The following is a 20387-nucleotide window of genomic DNA, read 5'->3' as shown; positions in this document are numbered from 1 at the left end:
GGCTCATCAGTTGCCGACGGCGGCGCAGCGCCCGGACAAGTCAGACGGCCGCTCTCCCCAGACACGTATTCGCACCTGGCCCGCCCCGATTCAATTACACTAATAGAGCCGGCTGCCCTTTGTCTGGTCGATTTATGGCGTCTTTCGACGTCTGGCGGCTGCGGCGCTGCGCGCACCAGCCGCCGAAAGTAAGCCGTCGTGCCCGCCCCGTCCCCGCCGGCCTCCTCGGCGGCGGACGGCCGGCGAGGCTCCACATCTCAGCGGCGCGGCCGCCGCACAAAACCACCCTCCGGTGGTTACTCCCAATTATCAGTCTCCTCACGGGAAATAAGTACCTTCATTTCAATAGTGATTTCTAAATGGAGATTGTCTGGAAGATTGAGGAAAATTAACTAGTAAGAAGCAACAAATCAGGACACTTTTAATATTTAAATATTTGCTTATACCTACATATATCATGTACTGTATATCATCGTACTCACGAAGAACACACTTTCTGATACCTATTTATACAAATAATCATTCTTGAATGACCGAATCTAAAAGAAAGCGGAACAGTCAATTAAATAACAAAATGTACCTAACCAAACACATGAACAGCATAACGGCCATATATCGATCTACGCGCAGTTATTCTAATAGTAATATTTGGTGACATACATCATCGCAATTTTGTCATAAACACACAATACACATACATACATAAAATGCTTTATCATTTCAAACCGCGGTCCGCGAGTCCCGAATGATCTCTCTGAGAGTGCCGGCAAATAAGATACAACTATAATCGGCCGAAATTGGTTACGGAGCGAGCGAAGCGAGCGTAGTCTTTCCTTCCGGCCGGCCGGCCGGCCGGCCGTGGTCACGCTTTTGCGAGGCTTATATCTCAGCAACCACTTGACCGATTTACACGCGGTAATTTTTGTAGGGTAGCTTCATTCCTTCTACCAAGTATTGGACTATTCCTGATGCATGTGGGTGACCCCTTATGCACGTGCCACGTGCAAAACGAAGAGGTGTCCGTTTTGTAATTGTTGCAATATCTCGGTAAGTGGTAACTACTTGGCCGATTGCGCTGAAAGTTGGCATGTAGGTAAGTACCCACTGGGCACTGCATATCCATGTGCCAGAGTTGGGGCGCTGCTGCACGTGCGCACGTGCAGGGGTCGTTTCCAGATCTCGAGAACGGCTCGACCAATTACCCTCAAATTTGGTACACAGTTAGGGACCGGTTAGTAGGGTGCCGTGCACAAGTCAGTTGGGACCCATTTTGCACGTGCGCACGTGCAGGGTGCCGCTTCCAGATCTCGAGAACGGCCGGGCCGATTGTGCCCAAATTTGGCACATCGCTAGAGACCGGTTAGTAGGGTGCCATGCACAAGTCAGTTGGAGATACCCCCTCGCAATTTCGCACGTGCAAGGCCCACCCTCTCGCTCGCTCCGTTAGTCGCCCCAAAAGGCGTTATACTGGTACCTATTAACAATTTTCACGATGAAACATTGGGCACCTTTGATCCGTTTATCCGTTTGGCACCTGAGAAAGTTAAGTAGTTGTTAAATAGTGGGGTTTTCACCCTTTCGAATTGAATGGCGATTGCTTTCCTCCTTTGTTTTCAGATTTAATCAAATAGATTAGATGCCAAATTTTCCGTCGTAAAAAGGGCCATTATATGCTATTATAATTTATATAACCCTTTACTAGTAGAAATAGTAAAGCTGAGTACTTTAGTAATAGCAGCCGTTAAAAGAACATTAGCCATTTTGCAATGGACAATGGCGTAATGGCGTGTTTGGAAAGCGCTACAACGAGCATCGCTGGTAGAAAATCATCACTTTAGTGGTGAGATAATATTAGGTACTTCTAATTTCTATTGCTGGTAGGTTGTAGGCTATAGAGTGTAGGCTATTGGTAAGGATATGTTAGTTTAGATAAAAATATAGAAAAATATTCGTATCTAGCCTAACCTATAGCCGACAGCCTACAATCTACAAAAAAATAAGAGTAGGGGAAGTTGGGGGAACGCCGAATACTTTTTTTCTGACGCCCGTAGCACGCAAGGTAGACAACATAAGTTATTCTTGTTGGCGTCATTCGAGAGGCCAGTCTTTTGCCTTTCAAACATACCAGGCGCATTTGATGAATTCGCATACCGTTAAGCTCACAAACTAAAAATATCAAAGAAGTGACTTTTTCGGCGTTGCCCCGGACTGCGGGAAAGCCGAAAATGGGAGAAATGATCTACGGGGAATGCTGAAATTGATGTTTTGCCATTTTATCTCAAACTTTATCCAAAATTCATCAAAGCTGACACTTTTTTATTAGTTTGAGGACGCTTGGTGCACACTGGAAGTTATAATTGTGTGATATAATAAGAAAAGGCCAGGTAAATCATTCCTTATAGGAAACAGGCCGATGTGTCGGTTGAAAGTGTAATTTGTGTGACTAAAAATATGCGTTGCTATTCTACAGCAGTAAAGTCCACGTAGCGTGCTTTAACGTGCGTAATTGCACGTTTTCGGCATTACCCCAGCCAGCCATACTTTCATTTGCAGGCCCATAACTTTTCAACGTGCTGTATGAATTTCAAATAGGCAGCACACTTATGCAAAGACATGCTGAAGATTACTTGACCGAATTGGCCAGACAAACGGTAGCATAATGAGTAAGAAATGCTGCTTGAAAGGCGCATGTAGTACAAGGAAAACGTACCTTGAAAACGCTCTTGGCGCCCTCACAGCCGAAGAATTCCGAATGACGACTCGTAACAAACATGCGATAATTGGTAGTCACTTAAGCTTCAGTGCATCACTGACAGGTGGCACCCATGTCGTACAGTTTTCGAAATATCTCGAATTTCGGCTTTGCCCCAACTCCGGCATTGCCCCAACTTCCCCTAATATCAATTATCCACCACCAAAGTGATGAATTTCAACCAGCGACGCTCGTCGTTGTTGCAATTTCCAAATACGCTTTGTAATGGCTAGAAAACAGCCGTATGTAGAAACCTAGGCTTGTTGCAAACAGCCGTCTGAATTGAATTAATCAGGTTATCTGCTCCTTCACTTTTATTGAAACTTCTGGTAAAGAGGCCGCCGGGATGCAGGTCTGAGTGGGAGATGGATTGATTTCAGCGCAGCATGTGTGGCGAGGCTAGCTGGCGGTAATTGGGTGGTAAGTGTGGGAGCGCTCTCACCTGGCCTTTGATGACGTGGCGCGCCGCTACACTGGGGTTACACTGTGGGTACACCGATCACACTCACCTGGGCTGGAGACCAGGGGCTGTCCGGAGCCGTCCTCCTTGAACCACTTGATGAGCGGCTTGGGGTAGCCCCTGGCGACACACCGGAGAATCGCATCTTCGCCTTCATGTAGGCTCATATCATCGGACGACTCTTTGAGCACAATGTCCGGCGGCTCTGTTGGCAAAATGAAACATCTGAGCTCACTCAAAATAGATACCTTTTTAACACCGATTAACTGCACAGATACATCCGCTGCCAGGCATATTGTTTGTGGTCCGACTGTCCTTGCAAATTGCCGCAGTGTTTGTAGCCTTCAGGTCTGGCAAGTTATATGCGTTTGTTGCCAACGCTACGGAAAGTTCCCTGACATTATTAGTATGTTTCGCCATTGTGATATTCCACCCCAATCATGAGTCAGGGAAGAAGGATTGACTGTTTAAGGGACAGGCGACACAGGGAATCGAATCCATGGGGTGCTCCGGGTGCTCCGCCCCGAGGCCCCAATTCTTGAACTGACGCCGTACCAACTGAACCAAGAGCCACAATAAAATCGAATAGCATACAACAGAAAACATCAGTGTCATTACGTTAAAGGGACCCTCCCACCTTAACATTAGTTTTGAGTTGAGATAGCCAAATTGGTGGCCATGGCCTGAAAATACCGGTTTGGGCACTCACAACATCGAAAAATGCTTTAATTCCGAGATTTGGAATTTCAAACTTGCAGTTTTCGGATTCTAAGGGGCTAATGCATTGGTATGCCCCCTTAGAATTTGTGACGTCAGCGGAGGTCTAACGATTTTTAAATCTTTTACTAAAACGTTTGGTAGCACGCGGTGGTATATGCTGCTTTGCGCGCAACAAATGCCGCACTTTCAAATAAAGTCGCTAGGAACAGCGGAGATCCCAGAAAGTAAACAATAGTAAAAGTCTAATATCTTGAAAACCGGTGAATATTTTTCGATGAAATTTGGTAGATATTCGTTTTCGCTCTTCCTGAACCGAGCGACATCACTTTCATGCCAATTCATTAACTTTTTTGAAGGTGGGAGGGTCCCTTTAAGTTACCTGTTACATGGTAAGCGTTAAAGGGACCCTCCCACCTTCAAAAAAGTTAATGAATTGGCATGAAAGTGATGTCGCTCGGTTCAGAAAGAGCAAAAATGAATATCTACCAAATTTCATCGAAAAATATTCACCGGTTTTCAAGATATTAGACTTTTACTTTTGTTTACTTTTTGGGATCTCCGCTGTTCCTAGCGACTTTATTTGAAAGTGCGGCATTTGTTGCGCGCAAAGCAGCATATACCACCGCGTGCTGCCAAACGTTTTAGTAAAAGATTTAAAAATCGTTAGATCTCCGCTGACGTCACAAATTCTAAGGGGGCATACCAATGCATTAGCCCCTTAGAATCCGAAAACTGTAAGTTTGAAATTCCATATCTCCGAATTAAAGCATTTTTCGAAGTTGTAAATGCCCAAACCGGGATTTTCAGGCCATGGCCACCAATTTGGCTATCTCAACTCAAAACTAATGTTAAGGTGGGAGGGTCCCTTTAAGTGAACTTGTACAAACTTATTTTCGACCAATTTTCAATCAGAAAACAAGCCCGATAACAGGTAAAACTTGGCGGCACGCATGATAAATCTGTGTAAAAACACAACATTTATCAACTGTGACGAAAGTTGCGTGACGACGAAAGCAAAAATTAACCCTCGCGGGCCCGGGGGGCGTTTTTCGCCCCCCCCCCCCGGCGAATATTTGCGATAGCTCCCGAACGCTTAGGGATAGGAAAGCGAAACTTTCAGTACCTTGTACTTACCTTTTCTCCTATCAATTTGACATCTTCTGAAGTAAAAAATTTGGACCTAGCCCCCTTGATGACGTCACAAGGTTCATTTTTCTAGACCCCTGCACGGCGTCACAGACGCAAACTTCAAAAAGCTGCTAAAAATAGAGTTTTAGAGATAAAGACAAATTACGAGCACGGTTGTGTAGCGTTTGACCTAGAGAAAAATAGAAAAATAGTTGTGACCTGAGGTCAGAGGTCAGGTCAACGACCCCGAAATGTGGTTTTAGTTTTTCGCAAATAACTTCGACAAAAATGGTCTTAGAGCTACGGCAGTGGTACCATCGCATTCGCCTTGTCAAGCCGCGTCGAATGATATATATTTTGTTCGGAAAAGGTCAAGTTTTATGTTGACCTCATGTGACCTCGAATGACCTCTGGTTGACCTTGACACATTAAAGGTCGTTTAAGATGGATTTGTACCCGCTGATCACGAATCTGGCATTTATTTTCCTCTAAACCTTCATTTAGATCTTCCGGATGGGAAAATTGTCTTATTTATTATTACTAACTTGAATCAGTGAAATAGCCTCTAGCACTTAGCAGGGATACTCTTCTGTGACCTTGACCTTTGAGCAGCCTTTTATCGTAAGAACCACAAATAGGGAACTGATAAGCCTCAAAACATTTCAAAACATCTTGGAAGTTAGCACGCAAGATGTGCGAAAAAGTGCCAAGTTTGAGGTCAATTTTGAGCGTGACCTTGACCTTGACCTTGCCACCTTTGATTTTGAGCACATTTTCGGAATCCTAAGATTCTCTTCTTTCGTTTGACACCCAAGTTTGCCGGTTTGATGCAGCCTGCCGTCCTCTAGAAGGCTTACTTTGAGATCACTACACATGTGCCGGTCTTTGCCTTTGGCCTTGACCTCTGACCTTGAAAATTCACCTGAGGTCATAAATTTTAGGTGCTTTAGAATCGTCTCGTAAGGACCTTTCGCTTGGTATCGCTTTTGTTTCCGTAGCTCCCTTATTTACGGAGTTAGACAGGGGGGCGAAAAACGCCCCCCCCCCCCCGGGCTGCGGTGGTTGGGATTACCCCCGGGCCCGGCCGGGTTAACAGTAAGCACAAAGAGATAAATACTTCTACCATCCATGCCTCGACTACAGACTCAGCAAGAGCTGGGGCCCGAGCAATGACAAATACCATGCAGCATTGCCCCGCTCTCGCTGAGGACAGTCCCTGAAGATCAGTTTAGTCACACGCAGCTGATATTTTATGGGAAGACGGTGGGAAGACGGTCCACCGTCTGCGGAGACGGTGGACTACCCTGTCAATGACCACGCCGCCTCGGCGACATGGGGCAGGGGTCGGCTGTCGGCAGATATCCGCGAAATCAGACTGCTTTTTCAGCAAACTGTCGTGGCTTTTGGTGATCTTCAGCTGGTTTAAGTAACTATTTCATAACTAAGAAAACAAAAAAAGGATCGTGTTATTTTGATCCGATTACCTCTCCTCGAAACCGTGGCTGGTGCACTGGTGCAGTGTGCAGTGCACTTGCTGCAGTTTGGTTCCAATTACGTGATCCTCGCAGGCTCAAAATTCCGTTTTCCTCGTCGAATTCATATCACGACTGTTCTGGCCAACTTTGCGATAAAACTTGTAAAACTGAGCGGCACTGGCGCTGGAGCGCGACTCTCCAACAAGGGAGGCGTTAATTGCTGCTTCGACAGTGAAGTTGGCCTAATTAATGCCCGACGGCTGTCACCGCAATCAATTGCCGAGGGCGGGATGGGCAGCCGGCGTGTATAATTGATCGGCACGCGGCGCTCCGTGAAAGTAAACTGTCCATCCGTCTTCGCTGCTGTCACCGTCTGATTCTGTTTGTTTGCGGACAATACATAAAAGATGGCGTGTGTGGCAGTGGTGGGCCGTCGACTCCGGCGCGGCGGCTGAACCGCGGATAATTACCCATCCGTACGCCGGTGAAACGGCCGACCGTTCCGCTGGACCCTGGTGCTGCCACTGGGATCTTCAGTCGACCCGCTGGATCAAGACTATTTCCCTGCCATCTCTGACCCACCCAGCCAGTAGCCACCCAGCACACGTCCCACTGCACTGTATCACCTTGGGCAGCGGTGCTGTGGGAGGTCTTCATCAGCCCGCCGGAAATGCGAATACACGCACAAAGTCCGTGCAATCAACAAAGACAGCACGATAGTATTAGCGTATCTGGTTAAGCACCCTCTAGACGTATTTTACCAAACGATTTTTTTTTGTAGCAAAGACACTTAAAAGACTTTTGATTGTTTCACTGAGTTGGGCTCGTTGGCCGATGAACTTAACCCGCGCATGACTGGGGTATTTTCCATAACGCGAGTGACTGAGGGGGGAGGCTCTGGAGAGCGCCCCTCCTATCTCCGAGATTACTGGGCCGATCGTCAAAATTCAAACGGTGTCTGATAGCCCTGGAAAAACTGTCGAACGAAACCTATTTTCATTGACCTCGAGGTCACCGATGACGTCACAGGTCAGGTCAAAGTAAAAATTATCGGCATTTTTTCTTGCTCACAATTTAGGCTCTGGCGGCCGGCTGACCAGTCCGATCAGGCTCATTTTTGGTTTACGCACTCCTTGATATATGGCTTAGATACCCTGAGGGTACCAAACTTTTACTTTAAATTTTTGAGGTCTAGGCCAGGTCATCCTAAGTCACGAAAATTGTACATCATGTATCGGTCACGTGACGCATGTTTTATGGTCCATTTTACTCGTAGATTTCGAAAATAATGTCGTCTGTGTCATTTGAGGTTATTTTCAGCTGAAGTTACTGGAGGTCAGGTCACTTTCAGGTCAGAAAAGGTCAAATTTTGAAAATGGAATTTTTCAACAAAAAAGGTGCCTATCAGATGCAATGTGAGCTCAGAAACACGATGGTGCCATTTATATTGCTGTATGATGTCAAAAACGTACTGAAAAATGGTTTTGAAAAACATGTAATTGTAAAATTTTGACAATAATGCAAATAACTTGGCTATTTTTGAAGACATTGGGCTATAACTAGCTAGAGTAGTTCATCAGTGTGTGTTCTATCACATATATTCCGTTTTTTGCGATAAATCAATTTTTTTTTTGAAAAAAAATCAAAAATATATTTTTGTAATTAAAAAACATAAGGGAGAGGCGGGAGAATTGGGACGCAGGAGAATAGGGACAGTTAAATATCTTCAAGACGGAAGGCTGCGGGTAGCCAGTCGCGCGCTCACACTTTCATTTTTTGTATCGCGCAACGGTGGACAGCAGCGGCTTTCCTTTTCCGCCGCGCAGGAACGCTGCACGGGGTGAGTGTCAAAAAACTAGATTTTTCAGTGTTATATCAAGTTGTGTGTGCTGTTCATGTTAAATTATCCTTTCTTTCACTTATCTGTCATTGTTGCCTCATACATGCTTCTTTTTATTCCTGGTACTTACCGTTTTATAGATCAATCAACAAATGGAGAAAATGTTGGCGTAATGGCAAGTGTGCACTGCAGGAGAATTGGGACACTCGTCCCTATTGTCCTGCAAGTGTCCCAATTCTCCTGAATGTGTCCCAATTCTCCTGCATATACCTATACAATACAAATACACAATGTAGATATGAATAAATAGACAAGAACACCTTAAAATACAATCTTACTCATAAAAACATAAAAGCCAACATCATCGGTAATCTGTATACCTACATACATAGGTACCTACATTCGAAGGCGAACACACATACATTCGAACGCACGCGCGAGCACACACATATAGGCAACTGACAACGTTTTCTATTTTGCAGAATCATGCCTCAAGTATACGTCAGAAAGGAAAAAGGATACGCGGACGTCTCGCACGATGCAATGCTTCTGGCCGTCAAAGATGTTGTAGAAGGCGGAATGAGTCTAAGAAAAGCTGCAGAAGCCCATGCTGTCAGCAAAAGCGTTCTTGCGAGATATGTCTCAAAGCACAGAACTGATCCTTCAGTCCGTCTGGAGCCCAACTACAGTCATTCGAAGGTATTCACTGTTGAAGAGGAGGAGGTCCTCAGTGACTACTTGACACAGTGCTCAAAGATGTTCCATGGACTGACTCATAAACAAACGCGGCAAGTCGCCTACCAGATGGCAGTCAAAAACGGCAAACAGTTTCCTGCCTCCTGGACTGAAAACGAAGAAGCTGGTCGTGAGTGGATGAAGGCCTTTATGAATAGGAATCCCCAGCTGACGCTGCGGAAGCCAGAGGCCACATCAATCGCACGAGCTGGAGCCTTCAATAGGCACAACGTCGGAGAATTCTTCACAAATCTGATTTGGATTCTGAAACAGACTGGAGTGTCAGGCATGATGATTCTAAATCTAGATGAAACAGGATTCACGACTGTCCAGAAACCTGCGAAGGTTATTGCTGGCAAAGGAACAAAGCAGGTTGGAAAGGTCACGTCTGCCGAGAGGGGGGAACTGGTCACGATGTGTGTCGTAGTGACTGCCGCTGGGTCATTCCTTCCCCCCGCCTACGTCTTCCCAAGAAAGACTCTGCGGGAGACCCTGATGGAAGGCACTCCGGAAGGATCACTGCATCTGTGTCACAGCAGCGGCTGGATGACACCTGAGAACTTCGAGAAGGTGATCGAGCACGTAGTGAAGCACACTGGGGCAAGCAAGGAGAATCCAGTAGTCTTGGTGCTGGACAACCATGTAAGCCACGTCAGTCTCAACGTGTTGATGTTGGCGAAGAACAACGGAGTCCACATCGTGACTCTTCCGCCTCACACAAGTCACAGACTCCAGCCGTTTGACGTCTGCGTCTTCGGTCCGATGAAGGCCAGCTTCAACAAGCAGGCAGACAACTGGATGCTCCAAAACCCTGGAAAGCCCATCAGGCTTCAGAACATGGTGAAGCTCATGGGCCAGGCACTGATCCGCTCGGCCACTCCAGCGAACATCCTGTCCGGGTTCCGAACAACCGGAATCTGGCCACTGGACGCTGAAGTGTTCCCTAAGGATTACTTCCTTCCGGCAGACGTGACTGACAGGCCTCCTCCATCAGCGTCTGCAGGATCGTCCGGGGCGCCTGAAAAAGAAACACACGAAGCGGGAACACAAGAAGAGAGCTCGCACGATGCGGACGCATACGAAACGGACAGCGTGGATATCCCGGCCCCAGAGCCTCCATCTCTGTCAAGGAGGTCAACTGATCCAGTTGACCCGCAGCTGGAAAGGCCTCTATATGCAAGCAACGAGCCGGACGCAGTACCTGGGCCGTCTTCGACTCCAGCTGAGGCCCAAGGAGGTGACCAAGGCAGCTCAGCATCTCAAGCAGCCCGGCTGGTCTCACCGCAGGAGTTCCGGGGATATCCGAAAGTGAGTTTTTTATTCACTTTCTTTTCAGAAACAACAAAGCGAAAACGCTAAACCATGCCAATCTATTCACGTCAAACTGACAACAGGTTGCCCATATTTTCTTACCGAAGCATACCGAAAGGGTCAGCTCTTCCGAAAACTATTTTGCGAAATAAATGTGACAGTCTACTTTATATGGAATTTTGCATCACAGTTGATCCACCGTTGAGCGAATACTTACCTGTTTCCAATACCGACCTGTGTTCCTCAGCCGTATCCTCACTTGCTTCCTCACTTCCTTCTTCTTAGGCGGGAGCCAGAGTGATGTCAAGCCGTGGGCGGAAAAAGGGAAAGACCATGATAGCCACAAGCACGCCACAGGGGCGGATCCAGGGGGGGGCATCTGGGGGCCGATGCCCCTAGCCTATCGAAAAATGCCGCCCCTCCGCCGCCGAAGGCGGCGGAGGGCGGCTTTTTTCCATACGTGATGAAGTGCATTTTACGGAAATGACCCGCATTTCTTTGAAGCTCATTTCATAATAATCTCTGGTAGTAACTATCTGAATTTATATTTAACCCTCAGAGTATGTCGCTTCTCTCCCTGAAGTCAGAGTGCCGCCCCTTAATTCGAAGTACCGCTACTTAAAGTCATATTGCTACCCTTTGAAGTAGTAGTGCCGCTCTCGGAAGTCGAAATGCCGCCCTCGGAAGTCGTAGTGCCGCCCTCTGTACTCGTAGTGCCGCCCTCTGAAGTCATAGTGCCGCCCTCCGCAGTCCTCGTGAAGCTCCTTGAAGTCATTGCGCCGCCCTCTGAAGTCATAGCGCCGCTCTCTGAAGTCATAGTGTTACCCTCTGAAGTCATAGCGCCGCCCTCTGAAGTCATAGTGCCGCCCTCTGAAGTCATAGTGCCGCCCTCTGAAGCATAGTGCTGCCCTCTGAAGTCATAGTGCCGCCCTCTGAAGTCATAGTGCCGCCCTCCGCAGTCTTCGTAAAGCTCCTTGAAGTCATTGCGACGCCCTCTGAAGTCATAGCGCCGCCCTCTGAAGTCATAGTGCCGCCCTCTGAAGTCATAGCGCCGCCCTCCAGTCTTCGTGAAGGTCCTTGAAGTCATTGCGCCGCCCTCTGAAGTCATAACGCCGCCCTCTGAAGTCAAGTGCCGCCTCTGAAGTCATAGTGCCGCCCTCCGGTTGTCCCGAAGTGACGAGATATTTCCCACCCAGTCGGAGTAAATAAGGCGCTTCAAATATTATCCAGCATAAAATTAGTTGTTGAACCCGGTGCCTGACAAATTTGCTGTTTCACTTTCTCATTTTGGCGCCAGTGTTTACACGGCCAATAGCCATTCGTCTAATACCTAGTAGGGCAGGTCATCAAGTGGCGTATTAATATGTTGGAAAGGGGAGGAGGCCAAACATGGGAATTAAGAAGGGGTCCTATCTTAACTTTAGGGGCCCCAGTGGTAACCTACTTTACCCGAGACCGGGTGCGGTTCCTAGCCAACTTTGCCAATTTTTCCCCTCGCATCCGGGCGCATAGCTCGTGAACCGTAAGTGTTACAGCGTCACGGAACAATGCATTTGATAGATCCTTGGAAGCTTCCACTGCGTTGTCCTTAGATTCGAGCTCAGTTCGACAATTTGGCCCACACTGAGAGCAAAAACTGCCAAAATAGACGGATCTTGCAGAAGCATTTGTTCCATTTCTTTACGTACTATGCATATATCTACCTACTCACTCCACGTATGGTAGGCACAGTTTTTACCGTAATTGTGGCTCTCGTATCGAGAGGCGTTAAATTATCTATAGTATGACCTATAGTCAGTTGCATGCTCTAACCGAAAAAGGTCATGCTGTACATAAACTGATCTGTGTTGTTGGGCTGAAGGCATTACATAATACACTCTTTCATCACTCTACTATGTCTTCTTTTAAAGTTATTGTTGAATTTTTTGGTGCCTTTGGTGATCTTTCTTGTGACTTCTACAGGCTCCTGCACAGACCGGTAGAGGCCACGCTGGTCACTGAGAGGTCACGCTGGTCATAGGTCGGTCTCTAAGAGCTCCATGTCGTCGACCTCTGAGGACCCTGCACAGGCTTTGGAGGCTCCACATCGGACCCTGTAGAACCTATCTCCGGTCTTAGATCCTTGAGGGCTCAAGATGGTCCCCGAGAGCCCCACGTCAGCCTCAAAGAGCAGATATCGATCTGCACAGAGTCTTGCGCTGGTTGAGGGCTGATACCCTAAGCTTTAGGAGGGTCCAACTCGGGCTATGAATTCCTCTGATGGCTCCATGTCGCCCTCCAGGGCCTCAGTCCGACCTCTAAGGCCCAATCATGCATAAGTGCTGAATTCTGCCTGTCGAGGCCTTCAATGTGGCCTCTGATGGCCCAGCACCAGTCTATGAAGACCCCGCGCTGGCTTCTGAGGACTCAGCAGTCAGCACCAATCTCAGTTTTCAGAAGGCAGAGGGCCCCACGCTGGCCTCAGAGTGTCCAACGCTGTCCACAGAGGGCCCCACACCGACCAAAGAAGGCACCAGGCCCATGGCCTAAGAGGGCCCAAATTGTCATCATAGGGCCCTATATGGCCTCAGAAGGCCCTACCCCGTTGGTCTTACAAGGCCTACGTGCGGGCTTTTTAACGCCACACGCCCCCCTCACATTTGGCCTTTTAGGGTCCCCAAAGCGGCCTCTGAGTGTCCCATGCTAGCCTCCGAGGGCTCGTCCTGGGCCTTCGAGCGCCTTACGCTGGCCTCTTAAGTCTTAACCCCTCGGTAGAAGTAGGTGTACGAATACTTATGTTTGGGCAGAAATTTTGTATCCTATAGCCTGTGCATGTTACATGCGGCGTATACGGTATATGTATGTTACGTGGTGTCATTCTGGCTTCTGAGGTCTGGTTTGCCCCTTAGTCGAAATTCATTAGCCAAGACCCTGAGATACAGTGCCGCCCTCTGAAATGAAAGTAGCTCCCTCTGAACTCGTAGCGACGCCCCTGAAGCCAGTTTACCCCCTTCGTAAAGGTAGTGTGCCAGCTTTCCTGGACCGTATGGAGTTAATGGCCCAGATAAGGAGAACCGGATTTTTAGAACTTATCCATACCTTCAAAACTCATGGAAACGTCTTAAATTTTTCAAATTTTGAGTACCCCAGTGCGAAATTCGCCCCGACGGGTTGTCGGTCGTACCCCAACCACATTTCACACCACTATGAACAATAAATGCACACACTGAAATCGCTATTACCGATAGGCTCATCCAATCAAGATTCGATAAACCCGTTCATCATCATCTCCTGCGGTTTCGAACACGCCTGTTAGGTGGTGCGGTAGACCGCGCCCAAAGCCAGGGCCCCGGTAACGTGAGGTAGCCGAGTCGGGGCAGCGTGCGCTGACCCAAGCCGGGGCCGCGCGTCCTTCCGGTGTCATGTGATAGCCCGGGGCTGCCCGGGGATGCGGTAGACCGCGCCCAAAGCCGCGGCCCCGGCTTGGGTCAGCGCACGCTGCCTCGACTCGGCTACCTCACGTTACCGGGGCCCCGGCTTTGGGCGCGGTCTAACGCAGATGGCTTCTGCTCATACTTTGTGGTGCGGTGGTGCAGTGGCCGCGCGCTCTGACTTCGGCCAAGAAAAATGCGTCAGCTGATCATTGTCATTTCTGCCACTTTCATGTGGTGAGATAGGGTCATAACTTAAGAGACGGCTGTTTCATATCAATTATTTTACTATTTCAAACCATAAATTAATGTTCGACAGCCGAATTAAAGAAACAATACCAATACCTACAGGCTTACAGTTTAAATTCGACATTGTGTTGTCTACGATTAGACAGCTGATAACTCATTCCCGTACGTCGTAACTCTATAATGACCTTTGCTTATTGTCACATGTGCGCCGCATTCGCGATTGTTGCCGACGCCTGTTTGCAGGTCAGCCCACTACAGTTGTTATACATATCGAAAAACCGATAAACTTTTCGGCGAAAAAAGCACTATTCCAGGCCCATTTTTTAATTTTTGTGATATTAGGTAAAAACAGAAGCTTCTTATCCTAGGAAAAATAAAATGGGAAATCTTTGAAAGGTGGCACACTACCTTTAACCCTCGCGGGCCGAGGGAGGAGGGGGGGGGGGGGGCACCCCTTACGATTTTTTTCGTGACTGCTCCGGAGCCGTTTTCGATAGAGAGCTGAAACTTGGCTTTCGTGAGCCCCCATCCAAACCAGACCTTATGACACCTGATTCATTTCCAGGTTAGTTCAGGTCCATAGGTGGATAATTGTGCCGAACGGTGGGTGCTCGGGCGCAGCAAATCCGCCGCCGCCCTAGCGGCGACCTTGACCTCCACAGTCTGTTGCGGCTCCAAAGCCAAGCCGGCGTGGAATTGGGAGAGCTCGTGCACCCACAGCACAGTTCAGTACAATTCTCCAACTATGGTCAGGTCTCTGACCGATGCATAAACCTCTAAAGGTTATAAGTAAACCTCTGCACTTTGCAGTCTGCACTGTCAAAAAAAATGTTGCAACTTCGCAACGCCGCCAACGCCAGGTAAAGTGTCGGCGAGGATGATGACACTTTCAGAAAGTAACAAGCTCCCGGGTACTCATACTTAGTATATCTTGGATTGTTCGTACAATTCATCTTGGGTCAGGTCAGTCACCTGACCTCCCCCATTATAAACCTATGGGGGAAGTACTGAACTTGCTCTTTTTGGAACATATAGTTGTTACATAATCCGCCCGAAGACGCAAATTAAATGTGTTTTCATACGCTCGTCAAAGGATTCCGTGCCTTGTTTTGGCATTTTGTACCTACTTGTATGACGCCACAGAGAACGTCACAGGGGACGTTCCTTTGGGTCATAATCGTTTTTCGTTAATAACTTTCGACCAAATTAAGCTAGAGTCGGGAAAGGCACCATTGTGATTGCAATGAGCTTCCAAATCGATTGATATGCAACCTGGCCTAGTCCGAACAGTGTCTTGAGGGGGCTTGACCTGACGACCTTTGTGTCAATCTTGATTGTGACCTTTACCGAACAAAAAGTACCCACAACATTCGACGCAGCTTGAGAGGAATACGATTATGCCTAAATTTTTGCTCTATGGCCATTTGTTTGCAAAATTATTTGCCAAAAACAAAAACCCGACTTTAGGGTAATTTACCTGACCAGAGGTCACCAGTTGACCTGAGACCCTAAATTTGAATATCAATCGCTGCGTCTCGTGACGGCCGTCAAGCTCGTTTTTTTTTTCCACTGGACTGGAACAGACCCTATAAATGCCGCCCCCTTAGGCGGAAAATGTGCCGCCCCTGTGCTTGACTGCCCCCACCCTATCGAAATCCTAGATCCGCCCCTGGCACGCCAGAGCTACAAAGAAAACAGGAGGAAGATGAGAAGAAGAACCGAAAGCTGGAAGGCAAAGTCAGGAGTGTGTCAAAGCGGCTGTTTGATGCGGCGAGCAGCACCGATAAGAGGAAATGTAAGAAGAAGATGAGAGGTTCAAAGGGCTCACCGAACGCTGATGATGACGTGTCATGTTTGTACTGTAGGATGCAATATAAGCGCAGCTGCGAGTCGTGGATCCAGTGCACAGAATGCAAAAACTGGGCATGCTTCAGGGACGGATCCAGGAAAACTCCAAGGGGAGGGTCATGAATCGAAGTGGTGCCCCTACCTATACCCAAAATTAAAAACTCAACGGATTTCGTCCACTTCATTTTGGTGGTGCCCCCATTTTCAGTTTTTTTTATTTTTATTTTTTATTTTTAGTCAGTATCTTAACTCTTAGCCACAACCACATTTACCAATTGTAAGCAAGTAGGTATATATGAATGTGCTATGTGTATACATATATGTTGTGGACGCTGAGTAGTGAGTACTTACCAGGAACGTTATCAGGTAAGCAAATCGTTGTCAGTCCGACGAACTTGACCCTGGCGTCTAAAGGGTCTGTCCTTGACACTTCAGGCTTGTCAGGGGCACCAAAGTCCTTCCAGGGACACCACAAACCTGTCAGGGGCACCTACGGCCTTGTAGGGGCGCCACAGGCCCGCCAGGGGCACCACAGGTCTAGCAAGTATACACGACAGGCCTGTCAGGGGCACAACGGGCCTGTTGGGCCCATGAGCACCCCTAGGGGCAGGGGCACCACAGTCCTTCCAGGGGCACCGCAGGCCTGTGAGGGGCACCAGCGGCCTAGCAGGGGCACCAGTCAACACAGGTCTGCCAGGGGCGCCACAGACCTGCCAGGGGCACCACAGACCTGCCAGGGGCACCAGAGGTCTGCCAGGGGCACCACCGGCCTCGCAGGGGCACCTTGGGCCTGTCAGGGGCACCACGGACCTGCCGAGGGGCACTTCAGACTTTTCAGGGGCACCAGTCCTCTCCGGGCGCAGGGGTACCAGCGGCCTAGCAAGGGCACCAGAGGCCTGCCAGGGGCACCAGCGGCCTAGCAAGGGCACCAGAGGCCTGCCAGGGGCACCATAGGCCTAACAAGGGCACCACGGGCCTGTCAGGGGCACCTCAGGCTTGTCAGGGCCCAGGGACACCACAGTCCTTCCAAGGTCACCGCAACCCTGTCAGGGGCACCAGAGGCCTGCCAGGGGCACCACAGGCCTAGCAAGGGCACCACTGGCCTGTCAGGGGCACCTCAGGCTTGTCAGGGCCCAGGGGCACCACAGTCCTTCCAGGGGCATTACAAGCCTGTCAGGGGCACCAGAGGCCTAGCAAGGGCACCACAGGCCTGCCATGGACACCACAGGCCTGCCAGGGGCACCACCGGCCTTGCAGGGGCGCCTCAGGCCTGTCAGGGGCACCACGTGCCTGCCGGGGACACTTCAGGCTTGTCAGGGGCGTTACAGTCCTGTCAGGGCCCAGGGGCACCAGGCCCGTGGTGTCCCTGCTAGGCCTGTGGTGCCTCTGGCGGTCCTGTGGTGCCCCTGTCAGGACTGTGATACCCCTGATAGGCCGGTGGTGCCCCTGGCAGGTCTTTGGGCCCCCGGGCCTCAAGGGGGGGGGCATGACCCATGTGACCCCCCCCCCCCCTTGGATCCGCCCCTGGCATGCTTGCCGTGCACGGATGCAACAGCCTGGCAGGTAGACTTTGTGTGCGACGTCTGCCGAGACTGATGTTCTGAACTGCAGTGATCCGATGATGCGTTTTGTTGTACCGCACGAATGTCACTTGGTCAGTAGGTACTGGTTCTACGTGATTACGTAGTACGTATGTGGTGTTGAACGTTTTAACGTTTCCTCAGGAAGGCTTTTTTGCTTTTGTGACAGTTCATGTTCTCGTGGTATTGAAATACCTTTCAGCGTTTCTTCTGCAACTGCGAGAATGGTTATCTGGAGCTCTGATCAATAATACATGCATCCCCAGTTCACGTTATGAAATATCGTATTCTTCTGATTTCATGAAAGGTGAACGAACAATGAACATAGAAGACAAACATTTTCAGCGACAGCTGACGAGAATTAAACGTTTGTACGCACTTGAATATAGTCAGGTGGCATTGCAGTGCACTCCTTTTACTCCTTCAATTAAATTACTGAACCAGGATAACGAGCACTAACTGTGTCCCAATACTCCTTAGTGTGTCCCAAATCATATTAACCCGCGCGGGGCTGGGGGGGTAAATTTTACCCCCCCTCGCGAATTTTTGCGATATCTCAAAAACGGCGGCGCGCAGCGCCGCCAAACTTTCAGTACCTTTTCCTACATCAATTTGACACGTTCCCTGAAAATTTGAGCGAAATCCGTCGGAAAGTTTTTGAGAAATTGACGTTTTAGTGACGTCATGTTCGCCATTTTCGCCTCAAAAACGGCAAAAGTTCAAACGCCGCTACCATCTTCATTTTTAAGGGAATCAAGACGTAACAAAAAAGGTTATACATAATTTTACTTTGTCTATCAAATGGCTATCTCGGTTTTTTTGAAAATTTTGGATTTTGGCCTAAATTTTTTTCAAAAAACTGATTTTTTTTGGAAAATCATTATAAAATCCAAAATTTTGAGTCTATCGAAAGAAACCGGAATATATGTCAGAGAAGTGGTCTATGTGCACCTACATACCAAATTTTAGAAGAATCGGTTCAAAAATGTGGGAGTTATTCAAAATTTTATGACGTCACGACACACAAAATTTTTGAAAAATGACTTTTTTGGAAGTTCTAGACCTTGTACGGAAACAAAAATAGCACCATTCGATTCGCCGTGAAAAACTGCATCAGATAGACACCTTTTTAGGCCTTAACAACCAACTTCAAAATTTGACCTCACTTGACCTGACCTTGACCTGACCTCGACCTTAAATTCATCCAGAGGTGGTCCATATCACTTATTTAGTGTGCCTATTGAATTCTATGAGTAAAATGACCCATAAAACATGTGTCGCACATGCCCTTTTCTATATTTTGTTTTTTGGTGACCTGACCTGACCTGACCTGACCTTGACCTTGACCTCTGAATGATATTGTATGCAACGAATATTGTCTTGGTAGCCTAAGAACACGTTTTGGGCGATCAGTCTCAGTCCATGACTCCATTCTGCAACTACGGTGCAAGGCCGATACTGTAGAAACTTGCAATTTGTACCCTTGACCTGACCTTGACCTTGACCTCAAACTTTAAATTAAGTACATGTTTTTAGTAGTTCGTGATGAGAGCTTTCGATTGGCGTTTGAATTTTCCAAATCGGACCATTAGTTCGGGAGATAACAGGGGGGGTAAAATTTACCCCCCCCCCCAGCCCCGCGCGTTCGGCTGGAGACCCCAGCCCCGCGCGGGTTAATGTCTGTCCCGAGTCTCCTGCAGGCGTCCCAATTCTCCTGTAAATGAAGGTCTTTGTTTTGGCTTCACCCATGTTGCAACGTATTACAAGACCGAACTTTCTCCTTAAAAGTATGTTAAAAAATGTTCCAGCTATCGCTAAGAGTGGTGCAATATTGCGTAGCTTTTATGCTTGTCATGTAATGGCTCATCAAAGTTGAACTTTGACAAATGTCCCAATTCTCCCGCCTCTCCCCTATTTTTCAAAATTTTCAAAAATTTGAGAAATCGAGATTGCAGTTTGATAGCTACGTGTATTTGTAGCCCATTGGTGCAAATCAATTGGATCTAGCTGAAACTAAGCTCTTGAGAGTGTTTCCCGTAATTCAACATTTTGCATCAAAATCGGCCGACATGACGTCACTCTGACGCCATTTCCGGCCACACTATGGTAGCTAGAAAGTTAAAATTTTAGCACAAGGTGTCAAATTGATGCCGCTAAGGGTAGGTACCGCAAGTTTTGTGTTGATCCGTCAAACGGTTTAGATTTTAGAAGATATTGCCGAAAAACGGGAGGGGGCTCTGTAGAGCCCCCCCCCCGTCATGCGCGGGCTAAAAACATCTGAATTAACCCTCGCCCATGTTGGTGCACCCCCCCCCCCCTGAGGTTTTTCTTAGCTACACGCCGAACCGTTTCAGATAGCCTGCTCAAATTTTCAGTACCCTCTGGGGCATCCTTTGCGCAACTTTTGGTATTTTTTTGTCAAGATCATGTCAGGTCACGGAGTTATGACGTCATAAAGGGAACAACCTCCGGCCAGATTTACGCTAAATTGGAGATTGCTTCACATTGGTATAAATGCCGACTGACCTGACACACTGATGGATTGTTTTAGAATCACAACTGGCTGATTTGACATTGGCACAATGTCCGTTGACATTTTGAAGGTTACTAAAGGTCAAGGTAAGGTCAGTGACCTCGGTTGACCTGTAATGACTTCCTGCACTTGTATGTCTTTTCGGGGTATTTTGATGCCCTGAATTCGAATTTGCTATCCATTTCAGGCATCGACGGTTGTTTCTTGTAGTTCATTTTGGGTCAGGGTCAGGTCAGTGACGTCACACGCCTGACGTGACCCAATGCACAAATGACCTTGCAGACTTCCGATGCTCCCAACGCATCATTTTTAGAGTTATGACATCGAAATACACACCAAACGATAG

At 48.1% G+C, this 20387-nt stretch overlaps 1 protein-coding gene across 1 annotated transcript in view; it reads right to left on the bottom strand.

The window, feature by feature from the left end:
* LOC122384924 (lachesin-like) overlaps positions 1-20387 on the bottom strand; it is a 163445-nt gene that overhangs the window by 13925 nt on the left and 129133 nt on the right. Inside the window, exon 5 of the mRNA XM_043372757.1 lies at positions 3262-3417. Coding sequence (XP_043228692.1) covers positions 3262-3417 — 156 coding nt within the window. The remainder of the gene's footprint in view (positions 1-3261; positions 3418-20387) is intronic.

The sequence above is a fragment of the Amphibalanus amphitrite genome, unplaced genomic scaffold (assembly GCF_019059575.1).
Source record: "Amphibalanus amphitrite isolate SeventyFive unplaced genomic scaffold, NRLGWU_Aamphi_draft 000203F_arrow, whole genome shotgun sequence".
NCBI lineage: Eukaryota > Metazoa > Arthropoda > Thecostraca > Balanomorpha > Balanidae > Amphibalanus > Amphibalanus amphitrite.
Note: the sequence above shows the minus strand (reverse complement) of the source record. Positions and strands in the feature narration are given on the sequence as shown.